Source organism: Haliotis asinina, chromosome 2 (genome assembly GCF_037392515.1).
Source record: "Haliotis asinina isolate JCU_RB_2024 chromosome 2, JCU_Hal_asi_v2, whole genome shotgun sequence".
In the NCBI taxonomy this organism is placed as follows: Eukaryota; Metazoa; Mollusca; class Gastropoda; order Lepetellida; family Haliotidae; genus Haliotis; species Haliotis asinina.
In genome coordinates this window covers 28800976-28817034 of record NC_090281.1, presented here as the reverse complement: position 1 = coordinate 28817034, position 16059 = coordinate 28800976, and the positions used below count along the sequence as shown (strand labels likewise).

General features: G+C 39.7%; 1 protein-coding gene across 2 annotated transcripts; it reads right to left on the bottom strand.

The window, feature by feature from the left end:
* Positions 1-212: 212 nt before the first annotated feature.
* Positions 213-15803, bottom strand: LOC137273542 (N(G),N(G)-dimethylarginine dimethylaminohydrolase 1-like). Of its 2 annotated transcripts, none has more exons than XM_067806278.1 (5): positions 15162-15803; positions 11037-11139; positions 9786-9985; positions 9456-9587; positions 213-3956 (listed from the first exon to the last, which is right to left on the bottom strand). In XM_067806278.1, exons 1-5 carry the CDS (start codon positions 15435-15437, stop codon positions 3771-3773), a joined length of 897 nt encoding a protein of 298 aa, XP_067662379.1. In that variant the 5' UTR covers positions 15438-15803; the 3' UTR covers positions 213-3770. The 2 variants fall into 2 exon arrangements, with proteins under 2 accessions (XP_067662379.1, XP_067662380.1); XM_067806279.1 differs by lacking the exon at positions 213-3956 and adding an exon at positions 7033-7231 and having other exon boundaries at positions 15162-15771.
* Positions 15804-16059: the final 256 nt, after the last annotated feature.

Genomic DNA, 16059 nt, shown 5'->3' with positions numbered 1-16059 from the left:
ATGTGCCATATTAGGTCTAGATGGTATGAATGATTATATACGACTTTTGAATCTGAAATATCAACCATAATCAAATAATTGCCAAAGAGCATTTTCCAGGCATTTCTGGCGTTAATCGGGCCCAGGAGCAGCTCAGTGAGTTTACTGTCCATAACCCCAACCACACCGGCAGAACTTCTAACATCCACATGATCACAACAAACGCAATTACAAACTGTCAACTATGTTTTATTAAAGACTAAATATCTTTAAAATGACAAGCAATACAAAGAATGAAATCAGAGTGAACGAAAATAGTGGCAAGCTAAATTGCGTGACCTTTAAAAACACCCACAAAATATAGTGGGCAGTGTGCTAAAGACACTGTCGAGCGGCTTGGGCCAAAATTTACCACACTGCACCGCATCATTAGTTTCATAGCAACAACTGTACACCCATATATGGCGAACAGGGAACGGAGCCGTCTGCTATAAAAACTTACAGGATTGCGCATGGTATAACATGTATAACTTGCATGTCAAAGTACAAGGTTGATACAAATATATATCCCGGTATATCAACTAATCCTATATATAAAATCCTACAGGATTGTGTACGAACAGAGTAAGAAGCGTTCTTCAAAGCCATCATAGCGTAAGGGGGGTCGTAAGTCTGTGCTGTAGTATGGGATTTACGATCACCTAAGCGTATGACAGGTTTGTTGAACTGATCCATGTTGTCCATGTCCTTCAACTCTCTCCGCACTGGATGAACACCGCAGAAATCAACCTACTTTAAGGTGACCTCTCTCCTTGGATGAAACCTGGAGAAAAGTTCAAGAAGAACAGAAAGCACGTGGTTACGGGCAATAACCAGCACGAACAGAATGCTATATTCCATATTCCATGAGATGAAATGACCTGTGTCCTGAACACAGCCATCTGTTTACTGTGAGAATATACACATCCTATCTGACAAACATCTATGCTGATGCCCAGGACTAATACCATAGAAAGAAAACATGTCTTTTGTTCATTTCTCATGCATCAAAGACAATACAATTATACAGGACGTAACATACACAATTATTGCTGATGTTAGATGATCAAGGCGCTGAAGGAGACCTGCCTCACACCTTACAATGCGGTTGCATTTTGGTCTCATAAACATTCAAAAGCTGAGCAAAAATTCTATAAAACAGCGAAGCAAAACGATATAGGCTAATGATATGCAAGCAAAACACTGACCTCCGATGTCACCCTGGGAAGAATGGGAACAAGCTAATGATAAATAAAGGACGAATATAGACAACCTGATTGGATCAATCCTGGAGACCTTTGTCAGAGTTTGGTATCTCTGCAACAGGAACTCTTCTACATGGTCCAGAGTAGAAGATCTCAACTGATTAATGTTTACTGTAGAATCTCTACTGCAGGATCTCTGGGGCCACAAATTTACAACACCAGTTTACATAGACACAGACATTCACAGTGTATCAATCATGTTTTACATCCAAACAATAAAGATGAATAACAAATCAGAAATGACCCGAAGAATCCAAATGTTTTAATCAAGGATTGTTTTTTGATGACAACGATTTCTTTGCAAACATCTCAGGAGCTCACATACACAAGAAACGATTCTATTGGCATGACAGAGGGGTTCCTGAACTATCTGGTTTATTTGTCACTAAGAATCATAGTTAAACAGGGGTTGTCTCGTGTCATTATTGTCAGCCCAATGACCATCTAGTCGTTGATGATGTTGAACACTGCATGAAGTAAGTCAACATTTACTGTGCAGTTGTTTACAAAATTATAAAAATATGTCTTCTATCTGCGAGTAACAATTAACAATGTAAACATAGAGCTGAAAGCTCTGTAGCTCACCTGACCTAATCACATGAAATGTTAGCATGCTGGAGAATCCAATCACTCAATCAGTCAACGGACAAGACAGCATCTTAAGCACTGCATATGGTCTTAGTGAGTGAGTGAGTGAATATGGTTTAATGCTGCTTTTCATCATTATTCTTGAAATATTTCAGCAGCATGATGATGAGAGTCACCAGAAAGCGGCTTCATAAAAGTCTTAGCAGTGGAACTGTTTCAACAATTTAACGACTGCGGCTGGGTAGGTTATTATAATAATAACGCTAAAGATTCATAATGATCCTTTCCAGGCTTCATGTCATGTCCTCAATGCCTACAATCAGATTAATATTAAACCCAAAAGTGTCTGTGATGCGCTAGGTAAATAGTCACAAGTGAAATCCTGCCGGCTACCCATTTTCTCCTGGGTGAACAGAGGCAATGTGAACAATTTATAAAAGACAATAGATCATGGAACAAGTCAGGTGAGCTCACAATATAACAATATAATGAAACAATCTATAGATGCTCTGTAAACTCCACGTGGATACAGAATCACCATGGTAACACATCACCATGACAGCACTCTATTGGTGAGTTCCTGCAAGATAGACGACAGTGGCGCCAGATGAATTATGGTATGGCCAAGTAATGGCATAGCATCACAAAACAGCAAGTAATGAGATACTGTGGGGTTACAACAGATGAAATTTGTCACATGGCCTTGCCGTATTAATACATGCATTAATGAATAGTCCCAGAGCAGAGCATAGCCATCAACATCGTTGAATCTATTACTATCTGTTTGCGTTAACACTAAATTCATATCAGAATCAACTGGCAACCATACATCCGTCCTCATCTCCACTTATAGTGTCAACAAACATTAGTGAGTGAGTTATTTTTATGCAGCTTCTAGTTATATTCCAAAACTATGGCCACCAGAAATGGGCTTCATTCAGTGCATCCATATGGGGAATCAAACCCAGGTCTTTGGCATGACGAGTGAATGCCTCAACCACAAGGCTACCCCACCACCCACAACAATCACGAAGCATGTGCCTAAATGTACAAAACTCTACATATTTCATTTGTTTTATCTCGTATGTACACTGACTTCCTGAAACAATTCAAATTTAAAACTAGTTTATCCAAATGACAAGAATTTCAGCAAAAATATTTCAAAAGATAAAAAATTGCTTGATTTGTCCATCCAAAGAAAATAGGTTTGGCACAATCCAGATAGGCCACTGAAGGGAGACAACTGCTCTGACAAGGATTTGAGCAGGCAGCTGGTATATTAAGGAACAGATTACATGGGATTAATCCTATATACAGTTTCTCGTGTATGTTGAATACATCTGTTTTCCCAGTCAATCCAGCCAATAACATCACTGTCTTCTACCCAGCTGTACATGGAACATCCTGCACATCCTAGAGAATATTACCTATTTCATTATTTGCCTCAAAGTAATTTATCATATTTAACATGCCACTGGAAGATCAATACATCCTTTCAAATTTACTTCCCCTCCCCTCACTCCCTTGTCAAGATCGTAAAATGTCTACCCCACAAACAACAGCACCAGCCTCATCATGGTAAAATATTTTTTGTTTGGTAGCAGAGACCAGACTTTTTAACCAAGGTAACAACATTGGCTTCCAAGTAACAGCTTCCATTTCATAATTGCAGAATAGTTAAGATCCTACTCAGCTCTCCATCCTAAGTTCATCATCCCAATCTTACATTCTAACTGGAATGAATCTAGTTTTGCATCCTGGTACAAATCACTGATGGTGATAATTAACGCAGAACTTCCTGATGTTAATACTAATCATATATCAGACCTACGAAGGAGAGACAGCATTATCAGCAAGATAGAGGATATTAGATAGGGTAGGCGTAGTGTGGTTGTCAATTCAGGACTTCTGCTGGCAGATGCTGAGGAACTGTGTCAGGTCAGGATCTGTGACATTGGACAGAACCTTCTGCTGGCGCCGGTTGATGCGAAGCAGTATACACAAGCTACTGATGTTTCCGTATGCCTTGGACAGTTCCCCAAGATGCAGCTGGTGGCGTGTACACTGCAGCTTCTCATCCAGCAGCTGGGGACAAAAACAGACAGACAACATGTTAGACAGTTGTTTTTCTCTACAAGCACTACTGGTATCACTCTTTGTATCTTAAGCAACATTTTGGGCACAAACACAATCACAACATGAGCTACATTCAAAATAAAGAATAGAAAGTGCCAGAATGCTCATTGTGCAGAAGCACTGATTGTAAACAATAGCTAATAGACCCTGAACTCAGTAATCTCTACTCATCTAAGGGCAGCATTGTTGCTTTTCACATTTTTCATCGCCTGGCGAATCCGTCAAATTTTGTTGCCGACCTCCTTCCAAAACTTTTGTTTTTCAATCTTAGTGTTTCCTCCAGACCACAAAAAGGGCAGAGTGAAGTTTCTGCAGAAAAGGGCACCCTAGTTTGAAAAGGGCACAAACCACAATAAAAAACAAAACAAAATGATCAGATTGAGCCTCATGTATTATTAACCTACAGCCTCTTTTGCTTTTTTCCTCAGGAAGCTTTTCACAACAGTTTCCAAGTTGGTGTCATTGTGGCTGTCAGTGCTTAGGCTGATCATAAGATGCTTGTTACAGTTGCTGACTTTCAGTCTGTCCCTGTGCTCCGTTGCAACTAGCGAATATTGGGCAGATGCAGTAAAAAAAGGCAGGGCACCAAAAGAAAAGGGCAGGGGGCAGGACCCTTCTGAAACGCTCTGGAGGAAACATTAAATCTAGCACCGCCAACTCAAACGTAAAACATTCTGCCTCATCATATAAAATGTTCATCTAACTAAAATGTTTTAATCAGTCACAGGCACAAATCCAAAGAACACAAGGAATCAGAATAAGACTGACAACAAATGTTTTCAGTTTTCTTTCTCCCGCCCGACCAACCAATGTTCAGAATTTCTCGCTACATGAAACGCATTTAAAACGATTCTGCTCTGCTCCAATGATCACATAGTGAGAGATGAACCATTAGTAGACTAGGAAGCACTTCCTTCATGAGAATATACCTTTTATCAACCATTTGACTGGCTTCAAATCCATTAAATCTGAGAATACGTATTTTGTAACGTTTTTGAAAAAAATTGTATTGGCCTTCTATACAATTTGCCATTGATATAACCATGGTCCAAGGCAGTTTACTCTGTGCAGTGTTCGGATCGCTGACTTTTGGAGTGAAATTCAGAATTGAATTGTTCATGAATTAAAGTTGTGACAACATACTCAGAATATGCCTCAAGCATTATTCCAAAACAACCTTAAAGGTCACATGCAACCAAAAAATCAAACATAATTAAAACACATTTATCACATATTCATGACATATAATATACACTGCTGCTTTTAAAAAAACAAATAAACACAATTATAAGCGTACAATCGCGATTCAAAAGTGCAATATTTTGTACTTGGGCTTACTTCCCCCGAAACGAAGCCCTCGGGAGACCGAACCCAGTCATAGCGGGTGGATATGCACTCAAGTGAAACGACGGCTTCCGATTGGCTGTTTCATTTGCTGATATGCTAGGTTTCATTGTGTGTACAGAAAGATGATCTGTGTGATGGGCATTTTAGAAGTATAGCCAGTCACAAGAAAGTAAGATTCTTTACGGATAACAACTTCTTTTAGTGTACTTGATCCGTCGTTTCAGTATGGATTCATATACTGTTGTCAAACAAAATCATATACACTAAAAGAAGTTGTTATCCATGAAGAATGTATATAGAGATGTTGGTTTTGGAAAATACATATTCTCTGAATTTGCGCTCGATCCAATAAAAAAATCATGTCAGTAGAGATAGTAAACTACTGCGCGGCTGGAATCTGTCATTCGTCCAAGTACAAAGCAGGACTTGAAACTGACAAGAGTTTGCACCAGTTTCCGTCAGATCCAGTCATCCGAAAAAAATGGATGTAGTTTGTTTGCAACCCACAGACATAAAAAACATGTCATGTGTATCACACCTGCCTAATTACATAATGTGGCAGAGACGGGACTCGGGTGCACGAGTCATAAATCAGCTTATTTTCATTATGTCGTATAGTCTGATAGGTGTTAAGTTCAAATCGCACGTGGTCAATGATTGAAGCTGTGTATTGCATGTTGTCTTTAGCAGACAGTCAGGCAGACATATAGGTGTGAATAAACCAGACACTGAGCTTTCTCTGTGACAGAGACTGCTCACCACAATCAACATGTTTTTTTTACGTAACGAGTAGATTATTTACTTGTTTGTGTACACAACCAAGATTAGACTACTGCTCACGACCTCAGTATGCATACTGTTTCAAGCTCCGCGAATCTATTCACTGCGCATGCGTTATGGACGCAGCGCAGCACAGCTGTTGAAACCAGTTTTCCCCCCAGCGCTGGGGGGAATTTAGTGAAACGTTTGAACTCCGATTTCGCGGGCTTTTTTTTCATCGCTTTTTTTCAACTTTATAGATTGAATTGGCATTTTTTATGATTTGTTTCGGTAGTTGCATACCAAAAGGTACCAGAATCTGCAAAGTTGTGTTTTACGTTGCATGTGACCTTTAACCATTCATGTCACAGACTCACAGGCTTATAAATACTTCAATTCAAGTAAACAGTATTCCCATCCTTATTGTGTGGTGTCAGGTTTAGTGCCAGGTACAATACTCATATTCGTTACCATTTGGTTGGTTTGTCTGTTGTTTAACAATGCACTCAGCAATATTCCAGCTATATGGCAGCATTCTTTACCTTGTATTCATGTCAAATTCACCTCATCACAGAAGCATCACAAACCTAATAACTTTATAGTAGTCAAAAATTAAATCTACATTTCAAAGATTCCACCATGACAGATAACATCCCTTGTTTCCCACTAAAACGTGATCATACACAAAGAGTAATAAAGGTGCCAGAGTACTAGATAACATATTTCCCACTAAAACATCACGCAAAGTAGCTTATTTGTAACAAAATAGAAGATGCATCCGGACACAAGGATGATCAACAACACCTGAAGAAAACAGTATCCTGGTTGAACTCACAGGGAGGCCATTGTAACACTTATCTAAAATTCACCTAACACAAGAACATTTCACTGTCACAATACATCCAGAACAGTCTAGGGGTCCTCGTGCAGATTACCAAAAAGTGTCTGTGTATCTGTGTTGTCATGGTGATGCTGTCATCTTATCAAGGCAGAGTGGAGATAATGTGTTTCTGGTACTTCAGCTTGAGGATCAGAAGTGGCATCCGGTGTAAACTGCATCCCTTCAGCTGGGTCAATGCAACCTCATGCCTTTCAACTCCTTGTACCTTCTGCAGTTCCTGGTGACAAAGTTCACAGTTATCTCCCTTGGCTGGTAGGCTGGCCAAGGTCCAAAATTCCATGCAAATAGGAGGCAACAGTGTCCTAGAAGCGGTTGACCTTACAAAGGTCAAGGACATCATGTTGTCAAAGGTCAAGGCAACAGGTCATCACACAGGTCAAGGCTGGTTATGGTTTCTATCATGCAAACATTCTGCACATCTCCACATTCCTTTGTGTAGGGTACTCAGCAGGGCATCGTGTATATGAGTATTGATATTAGTCTTGAACAACTTGGACAAGTCTGTTATTCACATCCTATAGTTGGCTACATCAGCCTTGGCCACACAACAAAACTTAGCTTTGGTAAAGCCGACTGTACCAACATGCCTCACATCAGAACATTCAATGCATGGCAGTTATGTACAATCATGCATACCTGAACTTCATGCATAACACAGTATCATGCATGGCTGTCCATGTCTGAGATAAAAAAATACCATGCACTCTCTCTACAGAACTCCTGGTCTCCACTGCACACGAAGAATGACCTGCATAGGGACGATGAGTGATTGAAAAGGGTTTTATGCAGCTTTTAGCAACATTCCAGAAATATCATAATGGTGGAACAGAATGGGGTTCACACATCATACCTATGAGGGGAATCAAATGCTTCAGTTTGATGACAAACGCTTTAATCATAAGGATACCCCACCACTCCTCGCCTCCAAGGAACTGACAACATTGTCATGTGTATCGCATGGTTCAAGTTACTCTCTCTTACAGACACCAGAGTATTCACTTAACATCAGCTCATCCACTTCTCAGCACCAGAAGCTGATACTTTATAAATACATGTGGAAAGATCTTTAATTAACATTACCGGTACATATTTCTGGGTCTGTGTTACAAACTGGCAACAATACATAATCTTTGAGTATCATCTTGCAATGAAGCATTGTCTTTGTAATCATGATTTCTGTAGAACATCATGAATGATCTTTGTGTAACATCATGAAAAATCTGTGTTGGCATTCAGAGAGGTGTAAGTATGGATTCTATGTAACATCAGGATCACATGCTGAACACAGGGTTGGTAGAAGTCAGATCTCTATAACATCAAGATAAGGTGCTGGAGACAATCACGATGTCATTGTATGACTTTTTATATCATCATTAGGATCACATGCTGAACACAGGGTTGGTAGAAGTCAGACATCTATAATATCAAGTTGACGTACTGAAAACAATCATGTCAATGTATGACTTTTCATAAAGTCAGGATCACATGCTGAAAACAGGGTTGGTAGAAGCATCATTTCTCTCTAACTACGTTTTGTATGCTGAAAAAACCCCAATGTTTTAAGCAAGAGGTCTCTATGACATGATGAAGCCCCTGCCACACCCTTTGCCTTTGCATTCCACCATAATCACATGATAGAGATATGACTGCCATAGTAAACTCTGCCCTCCATTATCGTGTCATAGTACGAAAACAAGATCCATGCTGGGGATGATGGTGCACTGTACAGACAATGTAGTTTAAGTCCGTAACATGGACTGCATCCAATACCCTGTCTGTTAAGGGATTTTGTAGAAGGACTGGAGTCGATAGGTCGGCGCGTGGACACGCATGCATGCACACATACACACACACACGCACACACATACATAGACACAAAAACAGTTCAGTACTTCTCTCCATCAACTAAGCCTCACCTGACGTGATTTTACATGGGCAGCAATTAGTAGTCAGCAACTTTCTACAGGTTAGTCACATGACAGTCAAATGACAAGGGCTGGTAACTCTTGCACAACGGAAACAAAGGTTATCAGAAGTAGTATGGATATTTCAAATTCAAGAACTAGATGAGGACTAAGCACAGTCCATTATTCTCGCTCTCTCTGAGATAACACTGGAGAAAAAGTGACTGATTTTGCGCCACATTTAGTAATATTTCAATAAATGCATGATAAAGGACACATGAGATGGGCTTCATACACTGTACCCATGCCCATGAAGAATTGAACTAGGCTACTCCAATGAGCCAACTGCTGATATGAAAACATCTTCTAAAATAATGATTCAATATTCAGCTACAAGTAATTCATGGCAACATCATGGCAAATTTCGAGAAAAGTTGGATAGATCTTTCTTAGGCAACTACCCAAATAAAATGTCCCAAAAAGATAAAATATGAAAAACTGTCAATCATCAAATCAGACTACAAGAATGCAACTCACCCCATAGCTTTCCTTGGCGAGTTCTTCATTGGTTCTGTGGATGAGTCGGCCATTCAAGTACAGCATGTCTGCCCCGATTGGGCTCGGCATCTGCAGAATCTTGTAGTTGTACGTCTTCAAGCAATCCATACGCTGCAACACAAGACAGAATCATTGTAATGATAAATCACAATAATTGAACGCGTGTCTTCAGTGTGATGAGCAGACACTATAAGTATAACAACTAGGATCCCCACCTCCCCTCTCAATGAGAGTGGCAAGTTTTAACCCAATTTCTCTGACCAGCGCCTACCTCCTGATTGGCTGTACTGCAGAGTGGACGCAACATACCTTCATGATAATTTTTGGGCCTTCGCCCCCAGCAACTACCAGCTCATTACGTCCAATGACATTGACGGCATCTTTAAGGTGAAGGACCTCTGTGTCTTTGATGTTGATAGGGATAACATCATAATCTATGAATGCAAGCGCAACGGCACCTGCTCCTGCTTCATTTGTTCTCTTGCCAACGCCAACAAAAATTTCTTTTCCTGAAAATGGATAAACCACAAAAAACTTCAGTTTGATGCACATTCAGCAGAAACACACTCAGGCAAATGAATAAAAGAGTGTTGTCATGGTTATGATACCATACAACATGTGATGGTCCACGATTAAACTAACCAAAGTGGTAGAGTTCTTCAGTTGCCAGCTTTTGGAAATGTACTTTGATTATGTAACTCACAGAGTATAATAAAGAAAGGAAAAAGAAATTCCCAATATACCAAATCTGGTGTTCCCTTTTGTCTCAACTTATGCTCAGAAATACAGGGCTTGCCCCCCTTCTATCTCTAACAAGGCTCATATGTTCTGGTATACAGAGCTTTAGAAAGGTTAAATTCTCCAGTGTCTCTTTCCTGAGTGCTGTGTAGAAGGCTGTCTTAGCACTAGAATGACCAAAACTTCCATACCTCAACACTGACTTATGACTGACATATGCTAAGATTGATTTGTACAGTGACACCAAGGTATACAGAGAATAGATTTCCCTGTGTCTGTATACAAGTGCTCATGTGCCCAAATACAGAGAGTCTATGACAACGTTTGTGTCTCTACCTGTCTACTGAAGTAGGGACTTATGCCCATACATATACCCATATATATGGAGCCCAGTGTTGCCCTGTGTCTCTACTGTGGTTCATATGCCAAGATATACAGATCCTAGTGTTGAACTCTGTCTCCACTGAGGTGACCCGTGAAGGTCCATGGTAGAATAGGCCTTCAGCAACCATAAAAGTCGACTACGCTTGTCATAAGAGGCGACTTATGGGATCAGGTGGCCAGGCTCGCTGACTTGTTTGTCACATGCCATCAGTTCCCAAATGCGTAGATCAATGCTCATGCTGTTGATCACTAGATTGCCTGGTCCAGACTGGATTATTTACAGACCGCCACCATACAGCTTGATACTGTGTCTCCACTATGGATCACATGTTCAGGTATGCAGAGCCAGTGTTTCCTTGTGTCTCTACTGTGGATAATATTCCCTGGTTTCCAAACTAATACTATCCTGTAAATTAAGCATGAAGTCGCAGTGCTCACCTGTAAACAAGACATCTCCTCCATCCAGCTTGGCATCAGCCACTTTCATCTCAATCACATTGAAGCTAAGGTCATTTTTCAGAACTCGACGAATCTCACCAACCTGAAACAAGAAGTCATAATCAAAACATATTCCCTGAAATGCTATCAACAGCAACTTTATTATCTACACACATTTCAGAGTTATTTTTGTTCCACTTCAACAGACGAGTTATCACATGCATGCACAAATACTGGTTCTCATCTAAACGTGTGATCATTATTTACTTCTAAACAAAACAAGGACATCATTCCATTTCCTCTCTGACTGAATCAGTTAACTCTGTAATGATCTGGGCTGTGAGTTGTCTAAAGCAACCTTCATGTGGCAAACTAAAGTTTGACAACACATGTTGTTGCTATTTTAAAACTTGTCCAACGTCAAATATATGTTGTCAAAGTTTGCATCACTTAAATGCTGTGTCTCTATCGGTGCAGTAACATGACTATTCCATTGACTCTGATTGGTTGTTCTGAACAACATAAGTTTGACAACACTAAAAGTTTGATAAAAAAGTTGTTGAGAATAGAAACCGATGCCATTAGAAACAGTTTGACAACTCTGAAACTGATGTTGGTGGTGAGTTGTTGGATTTTGCACTCTCAAACTTGAGTTGGAGAAGATGTCTTGTCAACCCTGGACCAGACAATCCAGTGAAGAGCATCAATCTACGTACACAACATGTCAACCAAATCAGTCAGCTTGACCCTCCCATGCCACTAGTTGCCTCTTACAACAAGCTAGCGTGATGTGTTATGAATATGCAAGGAAATATGTTCTTTTGTGACTTTTTACATATTTGTTATATTTTTATCAGTGCTTAAATGTCAAAAGCAGAGGTCAGAAGAGAAATAAGAAGACTTTTTGATCATTTCCCTTCCAATTTTCGCAGCTAACATCACATAACTGATCCAGTACTGGCATCAATTTTTACCATTGGTAAATGGTTCTGGCATAATTATGATAATGCACAACAAAATAGAGCTCAAGAACAAAATAAACTCAAGAAGTTGCTATCCATAAAATTTGTCCTGTATTGCTACGCAAACTTCTAAATGCCTCAATATTTTATTTTTATTTTTGTGAAAATAAACTCAAGAAGTTGCCATCCATAAAATTTGTCCTGTATTGCTATGCCAACTTCAAAATGCCTTTGAAGAATGACATTCAGTATGCATGTCGTGTCGTTAGATCATGAATAACTCTTGACATGCCTCATTCAACATGCTCAAAATCATCAATTCAGCATCTGGCCCAGATTATAGTATTGTTTGATAATCATGTCATACTGGACTAAACATCGAAACATTGAGACTGGCTCAAAAAGTCAGAAGCATATGAAAATTTGAAAATACTTCAAAGAAAGATTAACATTGGAATTGAATTTTTAACCTTCCTTCAGCAATATCATCAAGAACAAAATAGAATGGGCTTTAACATGCATTTGTGAAAAACATACTGAAAGGAGCATGATGGCACACCTGAAATTTCTCTATCTGTTAGTCTCCTCAGTGGCTATGCTAATTGCTATGCATGACAGTGATGATGATTACTATTATGCTATTGATGATGTTGTACTTGATGATGATGATGATGATGATGATGATGATGATGATGATGATGTGAATGGAGATAAGAATGAATTAGTTGATAGAAGTGATGGTAAACTACTCTGTTTGTATGGACAGGAATGGGTGATGCAAAAGACACGAGAAATCAGGAACAAGTATACAGTAGCACCCGAGTTCAAGGCAAGGAATAATGTATCATGTTTTCATCTTGTTTCATGAATAATACTCATATGGATAAACTTGTGTTTTCTTCTATTTCCATAGTTTGTTTTGGTATCAGCGTGTTTTGATTACATAAACTAAACTTAACCTAGCCAGTGCCGTCCAAACTGTAAAGGGCCACTGTGCAACCATTATATGTACTGGGCCATACATCTTCACTTATTCTGGTCCAGTGCAACACCACTGGGTAAAATAGTACAGGCCCAACTCAGCAATGCTTTAAATGGGCCTGATTTTGTGGCTTCACTTAGCCAGTATTGGCCCAGTTATGTGATGTAAGCTAGGTTGTTAGAGTGTAAGACTAACAGTGACATCACAAGGTTGTGAATCTGACATATTTTCACAAAAAGCAAATACTTGTCTCAGTGACACACGACTAATGACTGACACAGCCTCATAAGAAGGTGCTGAAATGAATTTTAAGTTCCATTGTTTTGTTTCAGCACATTTACTACTTCTTCAGTGAGTGAGTGAGTTTAGCTTTACGCCACTTTCAGTAATATTCCAGCAAGATCACAGGCAGGGGACATCAGCAATGGACTTCACACATAATACCCAAGTGGGAAATCAAACCTGGACATTCATTGTGACAAGCTAATGCTTTAACCACAAAGCTACCCCTCCACCCCTCTACTTGTCACAGGGATTATTAATGAGTGTGCTACTATTCAGTTGTCAGTACAATTTATGACCTTTACCATGTTTACTCAGTAGTAGCTAAGCAAAGCTTTCCACACACAAGGCTCAATATAGTGCTTTGCTAATTGCACTTGTGCATCCCAACATAACATTTTAACAAAGTGCAACCTAGCTATGTGCCTAACTTGCACTAGGTGCAACTCAAGTTTCGAGAAATTAATCACCAATAAAACTAACACAAGCGTAATTATGGCAGCACATTTTCTTTCTACACTGGAATTTGGCCAGTAGAATTAGGTTTTATGATCCTAAGTTGCGTCAGTTGCATGTAGGTTAAGATCTCTTAATTCGCGCCCTGACACTTTAATAGCCAGTAAAACTGTCATGAACCAATATCTAAAATACAAAATCATCAGTCTTTTATATAACATGGGGCCAGATGGTTCTGGTTATGTTTTTATTACTGTAATTTGTGTTTTCAAATTATCAATGCACTCACTGGATGGTTCTTCTGGTTCATCAGATCTAGCTATATTTTATGTTGATAATCTTTGGTGCTACTATGATAAGTAAAGAGCAAACTGTTAGCGCTAGTGTAAACATACTCTCAAGAAAACAAAAATCAAAACAAATACATTGTTTTATGTCAGTTGCAAGCAATCTCAATTCATTTATGAAACAAACACCATGACTGGCTAAATAAATAGCTCACTTTACATGTACAATATCTGACAACCACCATCCTTCCTGCACCCCTTCTTACAACTAAAAAACATGAGATTTTCTATGCAGTTGCAACAAAAATAGGACATCAATTGTTGAAAAGCATCAGGCAAGCATCATGTAGCTTGTAAGTACTCAGTTATGAACAGCATTGTGACGATACAGAAAATTCACACGATTCATGATAGGATACATATTGCACTGCCATTTGCAGTATCTTTATACATAGGTTTCGAATCATGATATGCTATCTTTAGCTATTTCCTTTAAAAATGTATATTTTCACATGAAGTACCAGTGTACATTTTTACATAAGCATAGTGAAAAATTAACAATTTTATGGGCAACACTATGTATCACAATATGAAAAACACATCTATGTATCCATCGTCTGACAAAGTATCACGATTATGGATACTACGATAGATCTATATTGTCACAGCCCTAGTTATGAACAGATGTCACACATGAATAATCTTTATAAAAGCTATTATTTAAACCGGCAACTTTAACCCAATAAGGACCCTCACGCCTCTTTCAGTATGTTCAAAGTCAAGCTCACAGGGGGCCAGCAGTGTACGTCCAAATATACCCAGTTGGGGCAAGTGCTGGTTCCCGAGTGCGATGAGCATGACAGATTATATCCATTATATTATATTAACAAAGCGACCGGGCAAGCGAACTATAAAAGTATCAGTGCAATTTAGAAACTCGTGGAGCCCAGCAGACGGACGTCCTCCAATTGTCACTGTCCGGTCGTCAGCAGGTAGGCATTTCCTACTTCGAGCTTGTTATGGACGCGCCTGACCTACTTTCATGTGGTGAGTCACAGTTGAGCCCTACCCGCTCAAAAGTGAAAACGACCACCCACTTCAAATGTATCATCTGAACCCAATAAAGCAAGGAAGCAATAACACGTGCAGAACTCACCTCTCCTTGTCTCGATGGATGGCCTGGGCGAGTGATGAGAACTGTTCCCCCGATCACAACTGCCGTGTCCTCAACAAAACAACAGTCCGGGTATTTCTCATCTTCCTGAAGTTCGATCAGGTTTATATCGCATGACTGCAGCACACTCAGTAGATTCTTGTACTCTTGTCTCGCCTTCTCTAAGTCAATCTGGCAATTATCTTTGGTTATTGCCCTTTCCTTGAAACTGTTGGGGATACGAGACACAATCGCGTAATTGTAGTGAAAAGCCGCCATTTTGAATGTGCTGTATGACGCGGACGAGTTTTCTCCCCTGTTCAGAAAGGACAAGCAAAGCGAAGTGGGCGTGTCCAACTGGTTGATGACAACCGGCCTTACGATACAGTATACACACCCACGAATATAATACGAAGAATAGCCACTCACCAACTCGCTATCCCCGGATCAGAAACTATGTGGCGGCTATTAAGTAATCGTTCAGACTGGGGAACACTGATGGCAGTAAATCCGATACGTCCTGCCGCTACTGACCGACTGTGGAGAAAGACAGTAATGACAAGTAACTAATTCCCTCACCGCCCTGAGGTGGTTGACGAAGGAGTGTTACCACGCCGACACGGAAGGAATGCCGTCACGGTGCATGCGTCACGACATTCCCGCATCGGTCTCAGTGCAAAACCGCGGGTCAGCTTTTACAGGAAATAGAGAATACTGAAAATAATGGAAACCGAAACCAACATTGCTAACAAGCAATTAAAGCACTGTCTCATATATCAGGTCATTATTCCTTCTCCGGAATAATATTATGTTCTATGAAACCAATGCATTTTTCTTAAGAAAGTGTTGTTGTATTCTTTTTTTCTTAATGGTGTTGAATTTAGTTCTGAGGTAATCTAGT

Coding starts and splice junctions, on each gene's coding strand:
- LOC137273542 (XM_067806278.1), bottom strand. CDS start 15,437: ATGGCGGCTTTTCACTACAATTACGCGATTGTGTCTCGTATCCCCAAC. Junction 9,986..11,036: donor AGGAGATGTCTTGTTTACAG/GTGAGCACTGCG, acceptor ATCCATTTTCAG/GAAAAGAAATTTTTGTTGGC. Junction 3,957..9,455: donor TCGCCAAGGAAAGCTATGGG/GTGAGTTGCATT, acceptor TTTTGTCCCCAG/CTGCTGGATGAGAAGCTGCA.